Below are 27,051 nucleotides of genomic sequence, written 5' to 3'. Positions count from 1 at the left end.
TAGTTCCGCATTAAGAGCTTTGCAAAAGAAAACAGTCACCCGAACGTAGATGTCTGCACGCATATTCGTGTCTGTGTTGGCAGCTGTGCTCGTACCAGGATGTATTTGGCAAACAGGATATTCTGCGCCAGTTTTGTTTACCACTCATCGCGTGTTGAAGGGTTCTGGCTATGCGCTATGCACTGATGCCGATTCGCATGCGCCTAATAGTGTTGTAAAGCTCTGCAGATTAGTGTTGATGCTTCCTCGGGACATATCACATTTCGCTTTGTGCAAACGCTTAAAGCCATCCCTTGAGATCATGCTCAACTTTCTGAAAGTATGAAAACAAAAAACATAGCTATACTTTTAGTGTTGCTTAGTACAAGTCAAGGGGAGGCAGCCTTGAGGTATTGTGTGCTTACTTGCCATTCCTGTACCCTCGACAATCGCAGTGCTTCGGAAAAAACCTAAAATCATTGTGCAGTCACCAGAAGTAACCTTATCTGGTTTTAGACGTAATGCAGTCGTGCGTGTCGGGATTCGCATTTGCTGTGGTTACCAGCTTGCGTTGTCTTACAACAGTAAATGAAATATTGCCGGGAAGAATGGAAAATTGTACCTAAGACTTGTTAAGACTTATACTGAGACAGACCTCACGAAAACCGTCTCGAAATTACATGAATTAGCCCTACGAAGTTACAAATCCAGTATTAACGACTCAAGTGCGCCCCCAAGTTTCGTTCTGGTAAAGATGCCATTCGAGGATTACAGGCTACATCACCCGAAAGAAAAGATTGTGCAATATAAAAGTTCGCGTACTAACCGGCAAAAAAAAAACTTAGCGTTCGATGAACCCCTCAGAGATTGGATATCTATTGTTTAAAATCAGCAATAGCTCTTGAGTGGGACAAGAATTTCGTGTAATAGGGCGTTTTTGTTTCTAGCCTTACTGAGAGAACAAAACCAAACGCCAAAGGTAGTACGCCAAAGGGAAGACCCTATTGGTTGCCTTTGGTAGGGGAAACAGAGAAATAACGGTGACAGGGGAGCGCGCCCTCACAGCTCCATGTCTCGCATTACAACGGTAGGTCGGCAGGCATCTGGCTCTTTGAAAGAAACTTAAAGTTCATTCGGTGTGCATGATTTTCCGCACACGTGCAAAACAAAAAGGTTGAGATGACAATGGTGGTGGCACGTATGCGGTGCATTTTCTTCCACTCGATATTACAAATAATGATAAAGTGATGGTTATTCTTCTCGAGCATACTGTATCACTGTTGCATTGCATTTACTCCAAAGCGTGCAACATATTCTCTTCACCACGTATCTATGTGCACGACGCTCTGTCGGCATCGGGCACTATAAATAGTGAAGCTTTGCGAGTGTGCTAGCATGCGCGATATATTGTCTTAAAGGCAGAATTTCTCCCTAAACAGTATACAGGCACCTAATTTTGAACGTTCAACTTAGAGTTTCCGGCAGCGAGCGCGTTTCGTTTATCCTATTAAACTGCTGCTCTAGCGAACGTATAGGGTATTACAAGCTCTTTTGATGCACAAAACTCCAGCCTTCCCCTCAGCTTGCTTATCGCAACGTCAAATTCGCCAAAGCAACCCGTTGCACTGCGTCCAAACGGGGTGAGACGTTGTTTAGAGTTCATTTCGGGTGGGGAATGCCCTACAGTGCCTTTCGAACCCCAAGAAAGAATGCTTGTTCTACATCGGCTCAAGGGCACATCGCCTGCTGAAACTGATTTTACTGATCCCTCGGCAACCAGTGTCGAAGTACAGGAAGAGGCTGATTTATCCATGTTTGTTTAATAACAAAACGACCGCCATGACGTCCTTCCGCTCTCAAAGTTTTGTACTAAAAGGGACCGTCCCTCGTGGATTGTTGATAGCGCGGTTAGAAAAAAAGGTTAATAATGTTGTTAGCTATGTACAATAACGGGAGCTTAAAATTACAAGTGCTGGGGCATTGGTGATTATGCAAACCCGGTTTTACTCGAACACTATATTTTTTTTCTTTTTGGAAGGGCATACCAGCTGTGTGGCGGATATTGGTGTTCTTTAAACGACTACTTCTTCTGAACGGCTCGCAATATACGAGAGGTGGTTTTCAGATTGCTCGTGCTTAAAATGAACTAATACAGTTTTAAAACATTCGCAATTATGACATTGTTCTGACATTTCTGTTGATTAACAAAACGCGTAAGAAAACGATTGTACCTTTTTAGGTTATTGTTGTATGATGTAAAAAAAAACACTGGGTTGTCCAGCTTATGCTTCAGGTGGGTCTTTAGAAGCAAACTGAAAGCTTGCGGTGTGTGTGCGGGTAAAATTTACGGCATACCGCTGAAACACAGTCGCTGTTACTCTGCTGACAATGTGGGCCAGACTGTTTCTTTGTGCACGCTCGGTAATCACAAAAATTGGTTTAGCTGATAGAAATGCTTGCATGAAAAGGTTTCAAGTGGTACTACACGCTACTCTGTAGATGGGTATACCTCAAGTTAGTACGGGGATTGAATGTTCACACCATTGTAGGACCATTGAAAAACAGAGGTGGTTTTGTGTGCGGACCCGATTCCTTTTTTGGCAGCGCACATCATGAGTTTTTTATTGAGGAAGGTTATCTTACATCGGGGGGATAAATGAAGTTTGTCTTAATACCTTGAAATATTTTCAGGTTTATTCACGGTGTAACGACAATGAAAATACTGTTTTTTTTTACATATTGCGGATTGATGCGGCAACCTTCTGCGCACACTGTGTAGTGTAACATTTTCCTACAGGAAGGAGGTTTGCGTTTCGGTATTCACAATTTTCATTTCAAGACGACGAGACAGACTTTCTAGCGCTATGGCGGCTCACTCGTAAACGACGACGAAGAGGACAGTCTGAACTAGACTGGGCGAGCTGTCTGCCAGGACGCTACCGAGGAGGGTCACACCGGTTTTTGTAGACTTTGTATGGTGCATCTCTACCGTCGCATAACTTCTCCGCGACGTCGCGATCGCAAAAATGTTGCCATATACATTTCGTCATGTTCTAGAGCAATGCTATGTAGAGTCGAAGTGGTCCCACTACACTTATCGTTGAAATATTTACTTATTACCCCCGCAGTAACAAGGAAATATTGGCAAAATATCAATCCAATATCGTCTAAGTATCCCCATGTGGTGTCTACGCCATCCAGCAATCATGCAGGTGCACAGAATTTCTGCATTATATAATTTCGTAATGATCACCACATTTTCCTTCTAGTATGGTATGTTTTCGATGCTCCTGCGCAGAGTTCTCCAATACAGGTCTTTTGAATGATAAAAGCGAACACTATTTGATATCCCTCCCACTTTTCCTTTGCCAAAGAGCTCATTATCTTCTCTGTCCGTACTTCCGAAAGAGTACTGTGGTTGCTAAGAGGGCCATGAGCTTCATGAACGAATACTAATACCTGTCATTCAGCAATCGCCAGAGTTACACTAATGAATTCTTTATTTTCACTTTCAGATGAAGCATTACAAAGACCTCTTTTTCATCGATGAGTTTCCCATGATGCGCATAGGCATCTGCATCACTAACGACTGTGACGAACAAGACTTGCGCGCTCTCATTGCGGCAGGTAAGCAAAACGTTTCTCGATTCGGGTGAGAAATGCGAACCACGATACAATTGAAAATGTGAGAGCTATAAAAATATAACGATCAAATGTTCGCATAAAGTTGAAAACTACATTTTTTTAAACAGAACTCAGTAACAAGTCAGTTAACACATAAAAGGTAACAACTGAAGCGCTCCATTTCTCTTGACTACCCTCTTGTTTTTGCGCGCTGTTTATTAAGGAATCGACGGCCGCAATGTCTCAAAATTCCTCGCTAGTTTAGAGAAAGTCGGCAGCGTTGTGTAAAGCCTCCATAATTAAACTAGAGTAAACCATTTCAATCTGGCACCAAAACCTGGTAAACTGGCCACGTGGCGACCTTACGACTAATACTTGGCATTACAATGCAGACGCATTCGCATAACCTAGATCACTTTATCTGGGTAAAATACAAGCATAAGCGCAACCAGTTTTTCTCTGATCTTTGTAATAAACTTTTAATCTCAAAATTTTCCTGGCCAAAACTTTTCAGTCCTGCTTCTCTATGCGTTCAAACGCAGGCGCCACTAGCTCCCTCTCTGCAGTTGCTCACCACTTTTCCAATACAGCAAGCTCGTTGGAGCTCCAGTTTCACAGAAAGGTTACAATCTGTGCTTTATTTATATTTAAATCACTATTAGAGGCGGAAAATTCCAAGTTATTTACCAATCAATCTACGGATACCTTTCACCACTGCGCACTGGCCATATTCTCTGAATGAACTAGCACAGCCTTCTACGAGCTTAAAACAGAAACACGTTGCGCAGACGCTCACGAGTTCAACGTTGGATTCGTAAAAGGCACAGGCAGCCAACTTCTCACTGTTTTATTTTAAAATTTTTGTAGCCTTTCATTGCCCTCACGTGTAAAGCAGGGCAGGTTGTTGCATTGTGGTTCAGTGTTCGGTGGATGACGTTCATTGTGACGTTCATTGTGATTTAGTTGACAGCATCGATTCCAGTGACCGGGTAGCATAGGTAATGTTCGGTGTGCCAAAAATGCGTTTATAGATGTTTCCGGGTGTTTTTCGCGAAACAATCTCAGCGTACGACGTTAGAGGTGATTGTCTCTAATTTACGCTATAGAAAACATACGCAGGGCAAATTGTTGGTCTCTTAAAAAACGAGTATGCCACAAGCAGGCTTATTTATGCTTTCGTCCACGCTGTACACCCGATTTCGGGAAAAGTAGCAGGAAATAAAGGAACCCAAACGAATGCGATATGAGCGATTTGCCGTACCTACAAGGTTATGTCGAATTGCTGGTACTTTGACGAAGTAAAGTGCTGTAATTAAGGACCAAGGAACCAGTAATTCGGGAGCATAGCTTTGCTCCGCTGATAATCCATGTTCAGGATAGAAAGCACAATGTAATAAATAAAAACGAAGCACGCGGGGATTCTTTGTTGCAACTCAGATCTTGTAAGGCCCTCAGCGGCAAGCTCTGCTTTGTTTACAAGGCGGTCCACCCCCAAACGACTGGGAGTCTACTACCTCGCCACAGCTCTCCGACATGACGAATTGCCCGTGGCTAGCGCTGCTAGTGGAATAAATGTTCAAAAGGATGTAGAATGGGGCTAGTTGGTGATGCTTCATGTTGAATTGCGTTAAGTATACAGACGAACAGGACACTAAGAGGACTGGGACGAGGCGCCAGCTTGCAACTGTTCATTTAAAAAGCCGACAGCAATGCGGGACACCTAAATATACCCACAAGGGCGTCACTTTGCGCTTTCGCAGTAAAACCGATCAAACATAAAACCAAAACATGAAGTTGCAGAAACTTATCTACTCAGCCGACAACAATACACGAGAACACTGGCAGGAAAATGTGGGAGTGGCTGCTTGCAATATGTTATCTTTCTTATCATGGTGGCTCTCTCTGAATGAATTTTGTTCCTCATCAGTAAGCAGTACTGACGGAGTGCTAACGCACCCTTCCGCTTCTGTGATTGTGTGACATGCTTCTATGATCTCGCGCGTTATCCTGTCTTTAGCCTGTGCCAGAATTGGCGTGTTCTGAAACTGCGGTGTGCACTCACGCGGCTTACAAGTTTTGCAATGGAGTGACAGACTGCTCGTTGCCTGTGTTTGCTGACCTGCGTACCGGTGTTCTCTGAGGCGTTCACTGACGCACCTCCCGCTTTGTCCTATATAAGCTTTCCCACACGCCAGTGGTATTTTGTATACTATACACGCGTCTGACAAGCAACAAATTTTTGCCTGTGTTTAGCGCCGCATTCTCCTTTGCCTTCCTCTCTGCCGTTCACTTTCCCGCACATGCCTTTTAGCTTTGACGGTGCAGAGAAAACCACTCTGACATCATTCTTTTCTGCCAGCTTTTTTAACCTGTGTGATATTCCATGGATATATGGGATTGCAACCGGAGTCTTTTTCTCTGTTACACCTCTTTCATTGTTCCTAGTCCCTCCTGTGATGGACTGGAGCAGCTTTTACCTGACCGATGCCAGCAGGCTGTCGTGTATTGTTGTCGTCTGAGTAGATATGTTTCTGAAACTTCCTGTTTTGGTTTTAGGTTTTATCGGTTTTACTGCGCAAGCGCAAAGTGTCGCCCTTGTGTGTATATTTAGGTGTCACCCGTTTGTGGCGTCTTTTTAAATAAACAGTTGCAAGTTTGCGCCCCGTCCCAGTCCTGTTAGTGTCCTGTTCGTTCATAGCGCAATGCAACACGAATAAATGTTGCTAGTATGCAAATAGTTGCTAGTAGGCTGGGCATCTTCATTCAGTTTCCCGGCCGCGGCCGCCGCTTTTCTGATGGAGGCGAAAAGCAAAAACGCCCGTGTGTACGAGATTTCGGCGCACGTTAAAGATCCCCAGGTGGTCAAAATTAATCCGGAGCCCTCCACTACGGCGAGCCTCATCGCCTGCGTTGCGTCGGCGCGTTAAACCCCACAATCAATCAATCAATCTTCGTTCAGTGCTGTCATTAGTACTTTGCAGCATTGTGGCGAAGCATGCAGGGTGCACGAAGGCGTTGTTACGAGTCTGCTACTACTACCTCCACCATTATTCCTAATTGATTTTGCTATTACCACCATTAGCATTACCAGTGCTGACAACCTTAACATTACCTCAATCACTATTAATCCAACTAAAATTAGTTAAATTGATGCGTAGTATTAAGGGTCCCGTGCCGCAAAAAAGCCGTCGTCCATGGGGAAGCGGACTGTGAGCAAAAAATCTGCGTTCGAAAAACATTCCGTACGGCCACTTTGCAGCGCCCCTGAAACCCCCGGGGTCGCAAGGCGCTGCCCCAACTGACTGCATGTGAACTGGATCGAAAAATTTCACCGCTCCCGGGGCGCCGCTAGGCACTACGATTATGTCAAGGCTAGGACTTTAAAAGCTATGGGGTGTAAGGCGCCGTGATGGATACACGTGTGATGGATGCAACGCCGCGTACTACACTCAAAGGGGAAGCTCCAGCAACCTACAATTTTGTCATAATTGTTCCAAGGACGATTCTGGCACTGTGCGCGGAGAAGCATTCTTGACAAAAAATAATTGAAACGGGCGCAGAAAATACCGGCGTGCTAAAAAAAGCCGCGGAGAAATGATAGTGCACAAATGTTGCTTGCTTCTTTATTTGTCTAAGGAATGCAAAGCTATTAGTAAAATGGGCCTCCTAGATATTTGGCACCCTTCAGGTGGCATTATGCACACGAGATTCCGTGCTAGGCGTTGCCCACTGGGAATTAGGAAAACTGACCATTGGTAGAGCACGTTGTGGTTTTCTTGGAAAATTAGATATATGCGATATCTAATTTAGAGCGATTTCATAAGGTACTGGGGCACAGCTGTCGCTAACAACATGACAGCAGATTCAAGGCGGATACCCTGGCGTTTATAACGGTTTTTCGAAAGGTGTTCGAAAGTAACGTGATTGGAAAGCGCAAATCAGCGTTGCGATGTCGCTCCAGTTTTTTTAAAGAGCAAAGTGGACTTACGGCCTATTAATTGCGAACTGCTTTTGTTTTTGTATTGCTTCTTTAGTGAAGCCCGCACGGCTTAAAGTCCAACTGGAGAGCTGCGCCACCATCGAAGCCATGCCGATGACAAGAGGTCAAGCTTCCATCATGTGAGCTTGAATAGCTTCTCTGACAAACTGTTCTGCGTTTTTCTTTGCTTTCACATTACTACGTATTACCCTTTCGAATGCTGCAATAACAGAACATCGTCCCCAAACACCGCTTACGTTTAGTGGCTCGACTATAGTCTTTGTGCACGCTTTACGCTTTCAAATTTTACGTTTGCAACTTCAAACAGATATGTACGACGTGCAGTATTTAGTGCAATCTAAGTACGGCGCTCCGAAATTCGGCATTTCGGCCAGCCATTTTTTTTGTTATTTCAGATTTACGGCAGTCATCTTTGGGCTCCAAAATATGCGTGATCGTTTACATGGAACTACAGCAATCGTCGTATGTGTGACGTCGGGGGCACAAGGTTGTCGTCTTAAACACTGCCAAACAACACTGAGGCACCCCGTAAAAAATACCCGTTGGCTTCCTTTGCCACTCCACAACAAACGACTAGCTATTGCTCCAGCAAAGCGCTTAAAGTTAACGACAAATCGGATTTGTGCCCTAACATTGCGCAATTTAAGCACATTTTCCGTTGCGAAGAAGAATAGCATAGAACACATTTTTGCGTTCACCTCATCTTGGTCCTATTATTCGCTTAATTTCCTACTTTAGCACCACTGTTTTTGGGTAGTTCTACCCCGCTGTAACGAGGCATATCTAGTAGAGTACAAACAAAAATGGCGCGGTGATCGCGTGACGTGATACTATAGTAATACTGCATTTCCGCGCAGTAATGGTGATAATTAGGCGATAATGAGTTAAAGGAGCCATGAAGACAAAATACAAGTTGGGTGTATTAGAAAGACTGCTTAGTCCTGATAACAATGATACCAATATCATCGCAATTTTCGAACAAATAACGGAGATATTAAAGAAAACGTGTGAAGCAGTCGCGACGCCCTAGCCAATTTCCCGCAATTTTTCTATGACGTCACGGAACTTTGTTTGTGCGATTGGCGGCCGCCTAACTGATCTTTCGCGACGACACATGACTGGACGGCTGTAATGGGGCCTCTAGTTCCATTTGACCGCACCACTTGAATGCTAACGTGCAGTTAACGCACTGAAAATTATGTTTTATTGTTGGCCCGTATGACGTCATACTTACTCATAACACGTCACTGTGGCGCAAAATCTGAAAGTTTTTAAATACTTCCTGCTTTTTTTTCGTTAGAAAAACATCTTTTGTGGATATAATGGAGCTGAGTGAGATACTGAATACTGGTTTTTTGAAATTAAACGAAGTTGTATTTTCTCTTCATGGCTCCTTTAAAGCCGCCGGTTGCTGAAGCATATTTGTAGGGCGCGTCATACAATTAGGTGAACAAATATAAGCACCTGCTACACCAAGCGCTCCATGTCGGCTGCAGGAGCGAGCGCTATTTCGGGGTAAGGGGCAGACAAGGACCCCTCCTGGTTTATCGGCAAGGAGGGGCATTGCTCGAGTTGCTATAAACTGGGCATGACCGCAAATAATTTCTGCGGAAAGCAATATCTTTGTGGCTAAAAACCTCCTAACGTGGCAGCAGCTTCAGATGCGCTGTAATGCAGACGCATCGCACTGTATCAAACACGGAATACCCCCTATTTTTACCTCGCAAAATAAAATGTAAACTATTGAAGTAAAACAGGAGTGAAACCAAAGTTACCAGGCGGTCGCGATATATGAACTTTTGGTACCAACTGTGGAAACACGCAGGGTTCAGTATACCGTCAAACAAGCGACAGCTGTAAGCTTTACAGAGCACACATAGTTTCATGCGTGTTTTCACTTAGGCCCGGGAAGCCTGGTGACTCCATACTTTGCCGTGGAGCTTGGAGGCACCCTTAGTCACTTTCTCTGTCCCTCGTGCGTATACGATCGTAGGGTAGAGAGTTAGTACTTTTAAGACTCTGCACGCGAATAGCCTAGAGCTATTTTATTATTCTTCGGAGGTAATCGCGCTGTATTCTTCGTGTTTTATGATAAGGGCGTTGGGAAATGCAGCTTTGCAAAATAATGCTGCATGTTTAGGTACAATGAACCAGCCCGCAATATACTGTGTACTAGTATGGAGAAAATTGTATGCAGCAGCGATTTTTTAGAAGGCTCGTGATATCTAAAAAATATTTGTATTTATTCAAGCGCGGTGTTGGCAGTGCTCGGCCTGCTGATTGGAGCTGGTTCCACCGTCGACGCGTACATGTCGTCCAGGACGACGTATCCTAAGCAGGAACACAGTGAGTGTGACAGGACTGTACTATTTCTGTTCTTAAGGAAGAGGCACTGTTTAGGCAGTCAAGAAGCCTCTTTGTTTCTGGTTATAGAGTGAGAGCAACAATGGCTTGTACAATTCCCAAACTCAATGTGTATGCCGCGGTGCATGGCGCGCCTCTTACGGTTTGGAGAAAGGTGTAGTTAAACGCTCCTTATCACGCTACTTATTAAAACGCTACTTAAACGCTAGTTAAACGCTACTTATTACTTATCCAACAGAGAATTTATCGGCAAAGCTTCCCTAAACCTTTAACAGTCAATAGAGTAGTTGAATGCTTTTGGCAGTAAAAGGATATGATCGTAAAGAAGAATTTGTTAGTCCGCATTAGACAGTCATCCTTTATGAACCAAAAAGTACTATTCGGTGCCATACTGACATGGAGTAGTGCATTTCTTGCTAATTACCTCCCATAACAAAAAACTCCTTATTTGCAGGCGTGTGGATGAAGTGTGTGATGTCCTTTTCTGCTCTATCGAACACGCGAGCTGTCTTCAACGTGGCCGAGCCCAAAGGCGCCTACGAATACGACCTTTCTTTCCTCCATGGATTGAGGTTCTTCAGTGTCGTCTCGATCGTCCTTGGTCACTGTTATGGCGTCATGTCTGAAACCTGGTGTAAGTAGTTACATCTATGTACAATATCCACATAAGCTAATGAACTCCGTTAAAATGCAAACATCTGCACAAGTAAACGGTGTTCTTTTATTCTTCCTTTCACAAGCGACGAGTGAAATGATTCTCTCCGTGTCAATCGAGGCTTGATTAGCAATCGTGTGTGCTCAGCGTGGCTTGTTAATTTGATTTCTGCTAAATTGATGTCATTACTGGCATCTCCTTTATAGTAAAATGGGGAGCACTAGAAAGGGTCCCGAAGAAAGCCACTCCAGCTTTGATTAATGCTACTTTTACACTAGCCTCGAACAGCGTGGTACTTTTAATGCGACTTCGATAAATCGTGACTTCCCGCACCCATAACAACAGTGATCTGTTTTAAAAATGGAAATTTGCAGAAGCGCTCAAGTACTCCCACAGCACCAGAGCCCCTTCTGCACCACAGCGCTCTTAAATTACTTATCATGATGATCAAAATAAAAAGTTAGTCCAGTTCAGGCCCAGCATGCCATTCTGCTCTGAAAGTGTATTCTGCGCAGTGACGTTTCGTAATGCAAGCGTGGTGCTTCGAAGTCTCTAATGTCACAGCTACGTTCAATGTTGTTATGAAATTGTATGCCGGTCCCTGTTATTCGTCACCTCTGCTGCCTTGAACTAGGCGCTTGATCAGGTATGTCGTTGAAGAAATCAGACACACCGACATTTAAGCACATTTGCGAGGTGCAAATATCTTTTATGTACGTAAAATAAAATGTAAAACCGCTTTCATGTTCACGCACAACAAGAACAAAGTAGCTTTAAGCAATTTTTTGCCAACTTTTTAAGTGTGTCTTCGATATATTCTTCTTTTCCAATCAAACGGTGCCCTTCTTGCCTCATTGATACTCTACATTATTAACAACCCTAAAGTTCACCTTGTATTTTCGGGTGAACGCAGGGAAAGGGGAAGTCGAGAACTGCAAAAGCTAAGCGTACCGTAAAACTGTCATTTGGACAAGTTCACACTGGTTCATTCTGCACAAACAGCGCCAAGGCGACGGAGGTAAAAAAAGTGGGGCGCGAACCTGTTTCCTTCCTTTTCAGCGTTCCTCACCTTGGCACTGTTTGAATATAATAAATTCACACACTAGCGGTTATGTTTCAATCATAAGCCAATACTCATACCAGGGTATCAGGAAATTGCGCAAATTCAGAATTCGTTGACGCTGAAGACATTCTCTTCGAATCACGTGTCAAAAAAGGAAAAGCAACACCGCGAGCATGTTCAGGAAGTGATTCACTCTGACCGAAGTTGCGCATGTGTTTTGCCAACCAAGATGGGGGAGGGTAGCAGCCATGCAAGCCTGTAAACGTAATGACGGGAAATAGGAATGAACGCGCGGATATTAAACTAGCAGCTCACAGAATGGGAGGCCCTTGCGTGTTTTTGCCTAACGTTTTGCCCAAGAACACTTTTGCTGCTGTCTTTAATTTCGGCTGGACCAATGTCGATCAAAAGCATTAAATAGTCCATCAAGCTGCGTCAGACGCGAGCTCCAAAACCCACGTCACTGCGAAGCCTTCCATGGCACGTCCGTCGCATGTTCAAAACAAAAGAATAGGAGCGCGCTGCTAGGGAATGCCTGGGCATCCACGTGGATTGCTAAGAGCGAATCACGCGCGAGACGTACTGGCCTCAACCTACGTCGCAAAAGGTACGAGTGAGACAGGCAGCTCTGCACCGCTGCAGAATTATGAGAAACGTCGCCCAAATGGTTGTGATCTACAGCCAACATCTTAACGTAGAAATATTAAGAATAACTCTCACCAATTCCATCATGTAACTCCCACCACAGCAAAACTAAAAAAATACTCGCAGCGTTAAGCTCCAACTCAGTGGTATTGAGCCTGGCATAAATGCTTTCGAAATTTCAACTCGTGAAAAATGAAAAAATGTCCTCGCCTTTTTTTTCTAGTTTATGACAGTTCTGTTAATGACGCAGACAGCAGGGTCTATATTTGCTTTCGGTGTGATGGTCAAACAGATAACTTGTCATTGCTTTCTCACGCCAGACGTTCATGTCATAATTTGTTTTCTTCATTATTCATTTGAACCCATGAATGAATAAAATCATGCGCCCCTCCGTCTAACGATGACGATGGTTGAACGCGAAGCTTTCTAGTGAGGGATACTTTGGTTGTCGTCTGAGTTTTCCACTACGTTCGACTCCTGCCGCGTGAAGTGTTTTTTTTTTCTTTCACTTCAACCACGACCATTAATAACCGTCGTCAGAGAAAGTTGTCTTTCCTCCAGGGCATTTTCACGTTGTAGACGCATCAGTGAGGGCCCTCATGCTTCGCTTTAAAATCCGTGCTCCCGGTCGCAGTCTCTCGATTTAATTCGTGATTTTGAATCTGTCTGTCGAACCATGCATTAGCTCTGTCGTGGGTACGTGGAATTCATGCGTAGGCAACGGCAAACCCACGCGCATTTGTGGAAATATGTACAAAATAGGTGATATTTTAGAAACACCCTCACGATTCGATTCAATGCCCTCATGCCTTCTAGTGCAAAGAAGCCGTTTAACATCAAATTTAACGTGACTGTGCGAGGGGCCCGAACTCGTAATGTCGGGTCTTTCGTTTCGTAGGAGGGAAAAGCCTGTAGATCAAGATCACAGAGCGATATAATGCAGCACGACCAAAGAGCGGCTTTGCTAGGAAACGCCCAGCAGCATCCGACGTGCTGAGCATAGTGGCTGCTGCATGTGCCACTGCACAACGCGGAAGCTGCGCAGGATGCACGCAATACGACGCTATGGAGAGGAGGTTTGTGTATGAACAGCCGGGTTCTGGTTGTCGTGGCCTGATCACCTGGTGTTTCTGCAGCGTGTCGCGTGTATGGACTTTATTGCATCGCTATGGCTTCAGGGAATCCATGGACGGAATTTGAGTCGAACATGACGAAGTACGACCAAGCGGTGCTCCTCCCCCTTATCGAGCGCTGCTACTCGCGCTCACTGCAGTGAAACTACTTAATTTTGTAGAGCGAAAGCTCTATTACGCTACATCTTTCAAGCTCACTCATCGCGTCGCAATGACCTTCAGCCCCCGGCGTACACGCTGAACCTTTCTTTCTTATCGCTTCGCTTGCTCGGAGATTCATCGCTGCGGTACCACGTGGCCAGTGAGAAGCGGTGCATTCCCATCTAGTTATCGCCCAGCGGCGGTTCGACCATCTGTCCGTGTGGTTCAGCGCAAGGGAACCATGTCACTAGTACAGATCTTAACCACTGATATATGAAAACGCTGTGCTGACGCAGCTTGCAGCATGCACCTCCATGAAAGCGCTGCTTTGGCGGCTGTTTTTTTGGCGCTTGTTTCCTAAGTATCGCCATCGATGGCGCGCCGGCTATCTTGCCTGTGCGTTGCCTTCATCGCAAACAAAAGCGAGAATCCAATCATCCAGTATAGATAGCTAGACGGCAGGCTGCGAAATCGCAGGCAAAGGCAAATTACCACGATACATTAGGTGCATATTGTTTGCTTCCATGCGTGGTAACTAGGTTTGGAAGTGTTAAACCTCACCCGTATTTTTTTCTTTCCAGCCCGATCGCTGAATATATTGATCTTCACTAGACAATGGATGAGCATACTGGTAACATCTGGATTCGTCCTGGTTGACACTTTCTTTTTCCTCAGGTAAGTGAGCGGTTACAAGTGACGCTGAGTTGTTCTCGCGGGCAAGGGAGCATGTATACATATGCACGAGCTGGCGTGTTTACGTGGCTGTGTATGTTGGTTTGATTGGTGAATATTAAAAAAAAAGAGGAGTTACTGTCTAAAGGAGTCACTGTCTAAAAATCTACAGGGTACGAAATAAACGAGTTATAAACGAGTTATAAACAGTACGGCTGCCAACCTATTGCCTCACGATTGTGGGAAATTAGCCGATAAATGTACACCGAACGTCGGTTGTGAGCCATTATCGATGAAAGTTTGCTAACACGTATGGAAAGAAGCCTTATATAGCAAAATGTCTCACGAGCTAAACACAATGTTTCTAGATTTTTACAATCTAGAACGGGGACACCCGTTCCTAATTTGCCATCGAGGGTGGCACGTTTGGAAACTGAACGGCATGTATCGATACTTAAAAACTTGTCTCTGTCTGCAAGGCCCTTTTAACGAGGTATTCTCTCGCACCAGTCACTGTTACAATAAGCTGTAACAGTTCTAAAACAAAAGGGGAATTTTCACTTCCAGGTTTACATTGTTTTGCTTGGCACGACCCTGTTTACATTGTTTTCCTTTGCACGACCCTAGTGCAGTCAGTAAAGCTCTATGAAAATGCACATATATTTGGGGTAGCCCTATCCCGAGGGAGGTAAAAAGAAAGAAATGTAGCTGATGAGGTGCTCACCAGAACTAAGTAGAGTTTGATCAGCGAAGTTTCAAGTTATTCTACATCTACAATTCTAACTATCCTAGCGCAGTCACGGCGGGGATGGTGTTGTCTCTATAAAGGATTCATTGCGAGTAAATTTAAAACTTCATGTTCTTAAAAAAAGCAGGGGTTCCTGCACGCTTTAGACTTACCAGCTGTTCCACCCCTGGAAAGCGACATATTAGCCAATTAGTGATCCATAATCGCACGCTCCTTTAAATGGACTTTGAATACAGCATAAACCTTGATTGAAATCGAAATAAAGCCTGTTTGTTATAACACTTGTTGCAATGCTAACAAGATTTAAAATCAAACTACCTGTACAATAAGGAAAATAGAATTAAAGTGACTCAGTAGCTGCTTTCCCGTGCTCACCTGGTGACATTATCAGTCTAGTTTGCGGGATTAGCTAATTCCAACGAAATAAACTGAACATTGAAATAGTCTTGTGGCCTTACAGCTGGAACTCATAGGGGATAAATCTTAAAAAGTAGTGCAAGGTGCAAAGGTGGTTTTTTTAAACAATGCGTGAGCACCGGTCCCCTCGCTTCCGCGATCAGGAGGCTGAGCCTGACGCAGACACCTCTTTGCGGCTTCAAGAGCCCACAACACGGAATTTCTCACGCCCCCCCCCTCCCCCATCTCCCCACCCCCACGCCGTGCTTTACGTTCTAACCGTCTAAGTGGTAAGGTCTGGTCGCTTTAGCAGTGGCATTGGCTGCCTACCGCTTCTCGTCTCATCCACCATTATCGGTATTTCATTGCCATCATTCACGTTAGACCGTATTATTCCGCTTTCTCGGCCTGAGTTTTACCCTCCACTTTACAACGCGGACAAGCGGTTACGGAACGCGTCGTTAAGCTGGACGACAGGTGCGTCGTGTAAAGACAGTGGGGCGAACGCAGCGCCACCGCAACCAATTATACCGCCTGCTCATGAAGCGTCTTGACGTCCTTCACTACCCACGTGCACTGTTGATATGTGCTCGTCTATCGTTGTGTCCGCGGATTTCACTAACATGTCCCATCTATTCCTCACGGAATGACAGCATTTTACCTCAAATGGGGGTCAACATTGGGCTACAGGGCAATAACGCTGGCCGAATCAACAGGAATCCTAAGCAAACGCTACGAGGGGCTTAACAAATGGCGACAGCGCTCCGCCATTTCTTGATAAGCTCTGGCAGTGATATGGCACGACAAAGAGAAAGAGAAATCGAGAAAACTTTATTCGAAGAACAGGTTATTGGAGGGCGGCTGCGGGAGGCCGTAGCTCACCGGCGAAGATATCGGCTTTGGCAGTGAGGCTTTGTTGATTGCTCAGGTCCGAGTAGCCCAATGCTGCCTCCCAGGGTTGAGAAGAGGGGAAAGGAGTATGTTGAAAAGTGCACATAAGATGACCAACTGTGGACAGGATTCCACCATGAATGCAGAGGGAGGAAGGGAATAACGAAGGATCTATATGGCAGAGTACCGCAATAGGAGGGAGTGATTTTGTTTGGATGGGTCTCCAGTTACTCCTCGCCGGTGGAAATGAATCGGAATCTGTATGGGAAGAGAAGGTGGTGTGCCACTATGGCGGCCCTTGACGTCGATAGAATAACGAAGATATCGCACACCCGGTTTTATTAGAACATGCTGAAGAGTGGGGTGAGATCAATCCGCCCATTTATAGTCACCTTCACCCCCAAAAGCAAAAGCAAAGCCCATTGTGATGCCATTTCAAGACGTAAGTGTTATTCAAGAGATGAAACTACTTGTTGTCTGCCACAAGTTTCCACCAGCGATTATAAACTTCTGGCTACTTCACGACTGCTACTTCGCGACAGTCAGCGCACTGACTGCCCACCTTTGGTTTCTCCCACTAGTCCGTCACAGAACTATTGCCCGATCATTTTACAACGGATGGAGGAACGGTGAAAAGCTCCTGAAAAAAAAAATGGTACCGATCTACGCTGTGAAGGTGGTTGGACTGCGAACCTGTAAACGGCACCCACAACGATTACCCGGGCGACGTCACTGTAATTCAGACACGTGGCCCTATAAACAGTGAAATCAGATACTTTGGCAGCCGTTACCTGGGTTTCGCGGGAGCTGCGTCTGCGTAACCGAGTGACCGAACACAGCAGCGACAGCAGGAAGAAAACGGAAAGGAGCGTGTGGCGAAGGCTAGGAGGAGAGCGGCACGCGCGTCCATGGCTGCCCTTCACTGTTGGTTCATGCGTCTCCGCCAAGGAGCTGCCTCCACATCACCAGAGACTGTTCCGTTCGCCGCTAATCTAAACCACGAGAACACCGTTGTCATACACTATGCGGTTTACACTTCACACGAGGGCTTTGAATGAGCGCACGTGGTAGACCCGCCCCTGCGCTCGTTCAGTACACCGTTTGTTTCCCCGCCTCCTAGTGTGGCCGTAGCTAAGTCGTTAAGATGACAGGTTGTCGCTCCGCTTTCTATGCGGCTCCAGGTTAGATTCCTGGCGGTGCCAGTAAATTCTATCATTTAGCCTGGCGTTTTCTGCTGATGCGGACACGAAAATTTCCTCGGCTGGTAGAGGCATACTGCTTCGCAGTAATATGGTCATTGCTCACTGATGGCCAAACGTCGAAACAAATTATAGTGAGGCGTCAGCTGCGCAATCTTTTAAATTATGCCAAGTTTTGTGTTGCCTTCATGACGACTTTTATGTTCCATTCTTTGCGTCGTTTCATCGAGCTTCCAATTCACAGAAATTCAGAGGTTACTTTCACTTGGTGTTGCTGTCCATATTCTGTCCGCCACGTCTATATGCTGAGACTTGTCTTTCCGCGTAACATTATATGCATTCTGTGTACCTTTGTATTCAGGAAACGCAAGGTTCAGCATTTATAAATCTAAGTTCAGCCGAATTCCTGGAATTATTCCGTGAGCTGGCGATTTTCATAGACCCCTATAGTTACAACGGTATTCTATTGCTCTCCGAAAAATTAATAGACCCACCTTTCCTACTTTCCTGTTTCGATACACCAACCCGCAGTACGCTGCGTACGCCCTGGCCACACCGATCCACGTGTTGGCGTTTACGTCAACGGCAAGTTTCAAGGGTTTCAGAGGAATCATTAGGGCTTTCAGGCGGCCGATGCAGTCTTAATCGTTTCGTCGGCATCCCTCGCGGATGTTCTGCGCTGGTTGTTGGCGGCTATTACGCCACGTATTCATGACTTCCCTCGCACTTACGGATATGCGCAAACGAGGAAGCGCATGCATGCAACACAATTGCGACAGGATCACCCTTCCTATAGCTGACAGGCAACGCATTGCGGAACATAAACGGTTGCTCCATCAAACCCATGGCGTAACGTTGACCGTCACTTGGCCAGTGACTATGCTCCTTGCTACACACATCACGGGGTACGTTGAAGGAGAGGTTCGCTTGATTTTTACGGCTTCGGGTGGGCCGCGCGCTCAAGCCCGCTCGTTTACGTGATTGTCCTTGACGTTTCCTGATACTACCTGCGTGGTTGCTTCTTGTTCTTGGCCGTCAACTGTAAAGCGTGTTGCATGAGCACACCTCATTTTATATTCTGTGTGCAAATAAGGATTCTGTGCCCATAAGTTGCGTGTCCTCTAAATTCATTAGAACATCTTTGGTCGTTCTTATTTGTTCCCATCGGAAGGCGCAATATTTCGAAGAAAGCCTTTGAATGTTTTACATCGTTCTGCTGGTGTTGCAGATGACTGGGCTTCCCTGCACTGCAGCTACCAAGATTACTTTATTTCAGTTAAATTATATTGAGACCCGCCCCACCCACCCCTTTGTTTCCTCTAGGGTCTTCGCATTATTTTTATCCTACAATGTGATACGTACATGAATAAAAGCAAAATTCCTGCCTTCGCGTCCACACCTGATGACCCACCATTATTATCATGACGTACTCTTCATTAATCAGGAGATTATCACCTCCATATGAGCAGTGTAATGAAAGGATGACTTGGATCATGACGCCATTATCGATAAGAGAGAGCGAGGCGACATCCGCATCTTGGCTTTGTCAACAGCAAAAAAACCAGCAGCTCCAGCATCATGACACGCCCCAAGAGGAGCTGGGGTGGGTGGGTTAACGGTACAGTAGAATCAATGGAATGACGACTCATTGGAACGCTTGAAGGGCGTGGATGTGGTCACTTTTCTCCGGTGGTTGATACGCGAGGTCGTATCACCAGCTATCCGTACTGATACGGAGCAGACTTTGGCGGTGTGCGTGTGTCTATTTGCGTGCACGCGTACGTGCGCATGCATGTTTTGGTTTGTGTGTGCACACGTGTTTGTGAGTCGATACACTGATGGCTTGCTATATTCAATGTTCTTAGTCCTTTGATTCCCAAAACTTAATTGTGTTGCTTAAGCGTTCGACAAGATTTTCATGATCTAAAAGGACTTCCGCCATCACAAACATGAAGTCAGAAAAAAAATTAGTTAATGAGGGCGGACACTAGGACACACTGGGCACTGGTAAACACTGGGAACTGTATGCCCATATATCACTTGAACAAGAGAGGTAGATTGATTACCATGATATATGGTTCAAGTGAAGACAATATCTTAAAGATTGTATTGCTATCATTTGTAATAGCAACGAAATTGCGCAAATTTTGGTCACCTGTCACTAGCCCATTGGGCCACCCGAGCTCGATGCGAGTTTACACGCGTAAACAATGTTTTTTTAGCATGATGAAGTACGTGCTGCCCTCTCTTCTTTAATTTTTCATGGTCCGAGATCCTTCGCTGTCGATAGATTGGGTTAAATGTCGAAAAAACCCCAAAGTGCGAAAGAAAAAATATTGTTTGAGTTGTTGCTCCTGAGCAACACTGGGCATCAAAGAATTAACGGTAATCAAGAAAGCACTTCATCTCCTGTTATCGGTGTTTTTTTGTGCGACCTAGCTACTTCAGTTTATTTGTACAGCGGCAGTTTCTGAACGCTTCTCTTCAGAAGCATCCCAACTTCCTCTTCCGTTTTCACATCGGTAATATATCGTTTCTTTAAATTATCGCGGCGTATCTCCTGTAGATGAACATCTAAAATGCGGGTCAACGTTGTCTCGACATCGCACTTTTCTGCCGACTGCAGCTAAGTAATAAGCCAGGTTTCAGTACAAATGTTTACAGACTATCATCTGCCATGGAACCATTTGGTGTATTGCTTAAGACGGCTACATTCCGTACCACCACGAATTGTTGAAGCTAACAGTGCAACGAACTCTTTCCTTCCAGCGGCTTCCTGCTGTGCTTTGTCATTGACAAGCAGCGCAAAACCGGAGTTGTCGTCTTCATTTTTGCAGTGCTTCGAAGAATTGTCAGGTATGACTGTTTACGTGTTACTTTAGCGGCCCTTAACAATTTTTATATCGTATAAAAGCAATACGATCACAACGCGAATACAATACAATACGATCACAACGCGAAACGTACGACCACATTTCGCTATCTCAAAATTATTTCTGAAAGCATCGTGTGAATATTGAGAATTTACAAACACATCTCAGAAATCAGTACACATGTGTAATTATTAACAGATGTATAGCGCAAAAAAGACGAAGGACAAAGAATGCACGAGAACGAAGCGCTTCGTCCTCGTGCATTCTTTGTCCTTCGTCTTTTTTGCGCTATACATCTGTTAATAATGATCGACCAACTAGCCCAACAACGTACTTTACTAGACATGTGTAATGCAATAATTTAGCGTTTATGTATTTATGTACACTCAGTTTCCCTTGAGTGATACAGAAGGTTCTGGAGGGAGTGAACGCTATTCGTTTTACTACTCTTCTCATGGTTTCCAAACCCGATATAATGTGAAGAATTTACCGAATATTTCGGTTCTTTTGTGCCTATCTGGTAACTTAAATGCTCGTACCATTTTTTCCCCTTTTCTTTAGAACCATGGTTCCGCTTTTGTTCATCGTGATGTGCATGCAACTTCTTCCTCTCATGGCATCGGGCCCTGGCGCAAAGGCCTTCTTCAGGAAATTGGATGACGAAGTTGAGCATAACTCTTGGCAATGGGTGTTACAAGTTCGGAACCTCTTCTACATCGGCGAAAAGGTATGCCCGCAACCATCCCGGGAATTCAACGACCGCTCACACTTGCTGGTGGCGAGTTAAAAGAGCCCTAAATAAGTTTCCGAAGGATATAAGGCGTGGAGCTATGGCTCTTTCCTCTCGGTCAACGCGCCGTGGATGGTAAAAGCTCATAAGGTCGGATCAAGACAACCTGGCGACATATGTCAGGGCCCTCGCGCTCCGAGATAAAAGCAGCCATTGGCCACTCTCGGCCGTGCATCACATTTCCTTTTAGCAGTCGACGCCCATGCACCACCTACTGCTCCCTGAGCGGCATTGCTTTTCGTGTCCGCCGTGCTAGCGTCAGTACGTCACCTCCAGAATAACGGAAGCGAGCGTTTGAAGGCCAGATAAGGGGGCCCCAAGCACAACATGCTCGCCCACGACAATGATTGAAGATTTCCACCAATGACCTGCGGCCCTCTTCAATGCACGACAATGATTGAAGATTTCCACCAACGACCTGTGGCCCGCTTCAATTTCTTCAATGCGGCGCTGTCGCGCCTTACGAAGCGGGGTCACTTATCAGTAAAGCACTACAGAGCGCAATCGCAGTGCAGGGAAACCGTACCTAGAAATGCCTTATGTGTATGGCAGGGTGGTGGGATGTGGGTCCGCTTGCTTCTGGGTTGGTTCGTTTGTTGTAGGACATATTTTAACACGAAAGTGTTTTATTCCCGGAAACGCAAAGATTTCACCGACGTCATATCCTTCATGGAAGTGACGCCACTACAACGAAGCAAGCGGCCTGTAAAGGGTGCACCCCAGCACACAGGGTCTTCTGGCGGGGAAGCAACCTTTTGTACTAAAGAGTACGTTATACTTAGGGTTGTTCGTTTTCGGGTCTTATATATTAACACAAAACTGTTTTATGCCGCGTTACCCCAAGATTACATTGACGCCATATTTGGGACGAAAATGACGCCAGTACACCTTTGTCCAAGCGATCCGCCAGCAGGACGTCGCTCGCCAAACACACCCACAAGACAGCTGCCGACCCGCAAATCATGCTCAGCTGCAAATTTCGCTGCACATTTCCCTTTCGTGTTGTACTTTTTCCTATTAGAGAGGCATCAACCACAGTTTTTCTTTTTTTTTTGAAAGCTTCGCGTTCTCTCATCGTTGTCGTTTCGACAGAGGAGTAGCTGACTTATTTTATCGCGTGCTCATCAAGTAAAACAGTTGCTTAATGATTGCTACTGTAACGCTTATCATTGATCAAAGCAATACAGAGAAAATACAAACATTTAGTGTGAGCAGTTCTTTAAGAATAAAATGCGCTGTTAAAAATTCTCTCAGGGCTACTTTACCATTTTTGGTCCGTACCTGCATGTGAAGAATCCCTAAACGTAATTAGATTTCTGTCTCTGTAGTCTGGATTTACTCAAAAATTTGGAAGGTGTAGGATGTATGCCAACAGAAAACTGGCTGTCTGTCCTTTTTTTTACTCGCAGTGCTTGTATCGAAAGCGTTTTTTAGGGCAAGCGCACTATATGTCATGTCCTGCAAAAAACCGGTAAACGTGGCGTCGCAACGGCGGTCTCGTAAATCCCGCTAGACAGAACCAAAAATACTAATGGCTCTCAAGGTGCATAGGCGGCGGCCTAGCATTTCCATCAGCTGCGGCGCGTCATATGGCCACGAACGCGGGAATGCAATGGCTTCGAAAGGAGTTATGTGCTACGACCTGGTCTCTTCACTAGCTAAACGCGTGCTGCTGAGCACGAAGACGCGGGTTCGATTCCCGGCCGTGGCGGCCGCTTTTCTGATGAAGACGAAAAGCACAAACGCCCGCGTATACGAGATTTTGGCGCGCGTTAAAGATCTCCAGGTGGCCAAAATTAATACGGAGCCCTCCACTACGGCGCGCCTCATCTCTTCCTCTGCGTCGGCGCACTAAGCACTACAATGAATCAATCACTGGCTGCAACGCGTTGCGTGGCTGCGAACGCAGTTATGCGGCGGTCTGGCGTCGGTGTCAGATATGCGACTTCACGACATTAGGCCTAACGCCATGCGTAGAGGTGTAACGTCGTCAAGCGGTACCGACAGTTGAAGTACAATGAGTTTGATGTTGCTATGCAAGTCCTTAGTGTCAGCGTTGAGGTCACACAACGTTAAGACTGAAGATTGTCCTGACAAAGCACCCACTTAGGTGGATTTGACAGTATTTTTACAGCTGCCTTCCGAAGTTCACGGCCGAATCACGAATCCCCATTTGGTGTGGCGGCAAGATACCCACTTACAGTTCTTACATACCCCCTCAGAGGGACTGCCCAGTGAAGATGACAGCTGCTGGCTTACGGCCGACAGGCTCACGGCCGATTCACTAATTCCCATTTGCTTCGGCTTCAACCTACCTACCCACACATATTATTTCGTGCGTGACCCACGTAAGTAGCTCTAAGGGCCCCTGCAAATTGTTTTCACAAATATTTCAACCTGGTTTTGTAATGATTTAAGAGGCTTCACAAAGCACAGCTTTTATCAGTTAACCCTTAAAACAACTCTTCAGTTCCTGCTGCTTAGCACCGACGTACAGATGTTCGATTGCGGCCGCGGTGGCCGTATTTCTGGTGGCGGCAAAAATCGAAAACCCTGGTGCCTCGAGTTATTCCATATTTCCCATTGTACTACGACGCTGTTTCTCATAGGGAAGGTGAAGCCTCGGCATGGACGTAAAACGCCAATTTTACTCTTAAATGTTACCAGTTCTTTACACATCTACCACTTACACATCTTACACATCAAATATCACTTACATATCTTCTCAGTCCAGTGGAACCCGTGATGCTTTCAGCAATCACCACTAAAACATAGTTTTACTTTCCCTTTCATTGCAGGCTGTGCTGCCGCACGTATGGTACCTGTCTGCAGATTTTCAATTGTTCGTAGTGGCACTCCCTGTCTACTTGGCGCTACGGAAGTAAGTACTCCTTTTTCACTATTTATAGATGCTACACTGACGCCTAACAATCTCCTGACGTCTGCTCTACGCCGGTCCGCCTGAACAACCTCTCGCGACTTCCAAGAGCGCAACCTTTATGAATGAGGAGGTCTGATCTATTGAGCGGCTAAAAAATTGTAGTGCCCTTTAACATCGCGCAATGCGAAAACTTGTGCACATATAGCGTAATATCAACACGCTTCTCCTGTCAAATCGTATACTGAACTTCGGCACTAGCCTATTGCGGACCATTGCGGAGAATTATTCCTCATTACGATGCGTTGTAGCGAAAGAGAGCCACATGCGTTTTGAAGACGTCTCCCCTACGAAACATGAAGTTATGATACTGCGGCATCAAGTCCGTGCTGATGTTGAAGTCATTAATGATGTATAGCCCGATGAGGCTCTTCACCACAACCAAATTTTGCTGGTAAACCATTGTAAGTACGCGTTCAGTGTAAGCACGCACACAGCAACGAACCTAACTATGCTTAGAAAAATCCTTAGCTCGTTGCTGTCACAAATTGGTTGATAATAATTAGTTGGCAATAAAGCGCCCAAGAGCCATGGCCTTGCCTAATTATTTATTCAAGATTAGTCACGTTTACCTGGGAATTGAAGGTGCAAAATTCATGTTTGCTTCTCAAACTTGCTTTGTTTGTCTTGGTTGTTTCGTGTCCGGTTTTTTTTCGGCATCACCAAATCTGAAGACGTCCTCTTATGGCTTTCCTTGTAGGCGCACGATTGAGAAAAGCGACTGAAGATGTTCTTTTTATGTAGACGCTTTCAAACTAGCTCCTATGATGGAGGTTAGCCATGCGAAGTTTCATTACGTTAGTTGGGGTATTGGTGTCCTTAGCCGCACTTTAATTTCGCTCTTATGGTGAAGGTTAGCCATGCGAAGTTTCATTACGTTGGTTAGGGCATTGGTGTCCTTAGCCACCCTTTAATTTCGCTCGTATGATGGAGGTTAGCCATGCGAAGTTTCATTGCGTTGGTTAGGGCATTGGTGTCCTTAGCCGCCCTTTAATTTAGCTCTTATGGTGAAGGTTAGCCATGCGAAGTTTCATTACGTTGGTTAGGGCATTGGTGTCCTTAGCCACCCTTTAATTTCGCTCGTATGATGGAGGTTAGCCATGCGAAGTTTCATTGCGTTGGTTAGGGCATTGGTGTCCTTAGCCGCCGTTTAATTCCGCCTTTCTTCCAGCTTCCTTTAGACGCCCACAAACTGTTCCAGACACGAAGCGCATATCGTGATTCAATGTACAAACCTCAAAATGGCCCGAAATGTTTGTGGCCTAAATAAATCATCCTCTTCTAAGGTTTCATTAATCTGGCTAATTGCAGAAGTCTCAATCAGCAGATTGAAAACCATGTTCGCTTCGTTTAGAGTCATTGTGCGTTGGGGAATGCTGATTTTCTTCCGAAAAGTACTCCCTACAAGGACATCTCCCGGTGTAAAACCATTGCGAATCATACCACAGTGCCATGGTCTACTTGAAATGAAACGGACGATTTGACACGGCGAATATATTTCACGCGACTTAGGTAATCTAATCTTAGCATACCTTGTAGAACCGTCAGAAGGGTCTCTTCTGAACTCTCTTCAAAATACCTCATCCAGCATTCCTAAAACGCGGCCGCAGGTTCCTCGTAGTATCTCTATTAGTCCACGAAAACAGAAGCTTTTTAAGCATGTTATGACGTCGCATAGCATCCCGGAGGCCTGTGTACATACCGTTTTTACCTATATAATAAAACTTTTCACTCTTTTCTGCCATGCTTATATAAAGATCTCGAGCCGCTATTGGAAACAATTGCTCTTGCAACTGGATCTTTCGATATCTAAAAACGAGTTTTCAATTCATAAATATGAACGTGCGTGCATTTGAGTGGCGAAACCGGTGGGGCCACAGGCAGACTTCAGTCTGTTCTCTGTTAAAAATTGGCGGCGTATCTGCTTGCTTCGCTAAAACTTTCTGACGCCCCCTCTCTCCGACCAGGAAAATGCCTCTTTCACTCTTCTCTCGCTGCTCCCATGATGACCGCAATCAACGTTTATTTGTTCAAATTCATTTTCCCGTGTTCGCACTGCTCTCACGCCGTCTGCAGAAAGAAAAAAGATGAACAATATGGCGAGCGCTGTCTGAACACGTTGGGACAGCGCTCGTCATTTCCTTCATATTTTGCCTTTTGTTCTGCTTAAAACACCACAAGCTCGATCTCCTTCCTTTCAGTGTTTCATTTGGCATCATGTATCTTCAGAGCCGTTATTAAAGAGTCGTTTTTTTTTTTCTTTTTCTATCGTGAAATCAAATCCAACGTGTATTCCTAATGAAAGAACACTTGTACTCTTGGTTATGTACCCATATTTTGCCTCAAGCATATGTGAGCTTCGGTTTGAGGTAAATAATGTGGACATGTGTAGCTCATTTATGCAGTTTTAGTAGTTTAGAACTGCCCTGCTGGTAGATACGTCGTATTGAACGTGAAGCACTTTTTTTTCTGTCAGGCGGCTGCATGCATGGACTGACACACCAAATTTTTTGCGTTGATTATCCCAAGAAATACCATAGCGTTTAATAAATGTCATTATCGAGCACACGAATATATGAAACAGTGCGGCACTTGGATGCCTTCCGCGTACGTAGACACATTCCGACTTGTGGAGCCCTACCAAAGTTGTGTTGGAAATGCAATTTACCATTACAAGTGCTTTCACTTAGGCGGAAATGCCGACGTCTCTTCAACTTGCCTAGTTTCCACAATGCACAAAAAGGAAGTTTTTTGAGTGCACTCGCCCGCCCGCGTCAAGCGATGTCGAAGTGCTTTAGCACGCTCGATATGCTCGTCTGTGCCTGGCTCTCGCTCAGACGAGACATTTTCTAAGGTATCTGCCGCGCGATGGCACTGCGCCGCTTCAGCACACTCGTTTTTTTTTTTAGTTTGTATCCAACAATGTGCCTTTGCACCGTA

General features: G+C 45.2%; 1 protein-coding gene across 1 annotated transcript in view; it reads left to right on the top strand.

Annotated features, from left to right (window-relative positions):
• Positions 1-27,051, top strand: part of LOC144142507 (nose resistant to fluoxetine protein 6-like) — a 61,203-nt gene that overhangs the window by 9,670 nt on the left and 24,482 nt on the right. Inside the window, exons 3-10 of the mRNA XM_077674067.1 lie at positions 3,495-3,606; positions 7,638-7,722; positions 9,855-9,949; positions 10,422-10,601; positions 14,186-14,279; positions 20,280-20,366; positions 20,945-21,110; positions 23,972-24,054. Coding sequence (XP_077530193.1) covers positions 3,495-3,606; positions 7,638-7,722; positions 9,855-9,949; positions 10,422-10,601; positions 14,186-14,279; positions 20,280-20,366; positions 20,945-21,110; positions 23,972-24,054 — 902 coding nt within the window. The remainder of the gene's footprint in view (positions 1-3,494; positions 3,607-7,637; positions 7,723-9,854; positions 9,950-10,421; positions 10,602-14,185; positions 14,280-20,279; positions 20,367-20,944; positions 21,111-23,971; positions 24,055-27,051) is intronic.

This window comes from Haemaphysalis longicornis, unplaced genomic scaffold (assembly GCF_048455015.1).
Source record: "Haemaphysalis longicornis isolate Haplotype H1 unplaced genomic scaffold, Haemaphysalis longicornis Haplotype H1 scaffold_1, whole genome shotgun sequence".
Lineage (NCBI taxonomy): Eukaryota > Metazoa > Arthropoda > Arachnida > Ixodida > Ixodidae > Haemaphysalis > Haemaphysalis longicornis.
Note: the sequence above shows the minus strand (reverse complement) of the source record. Positions and strands in the feature narration are given on the sequence as shown.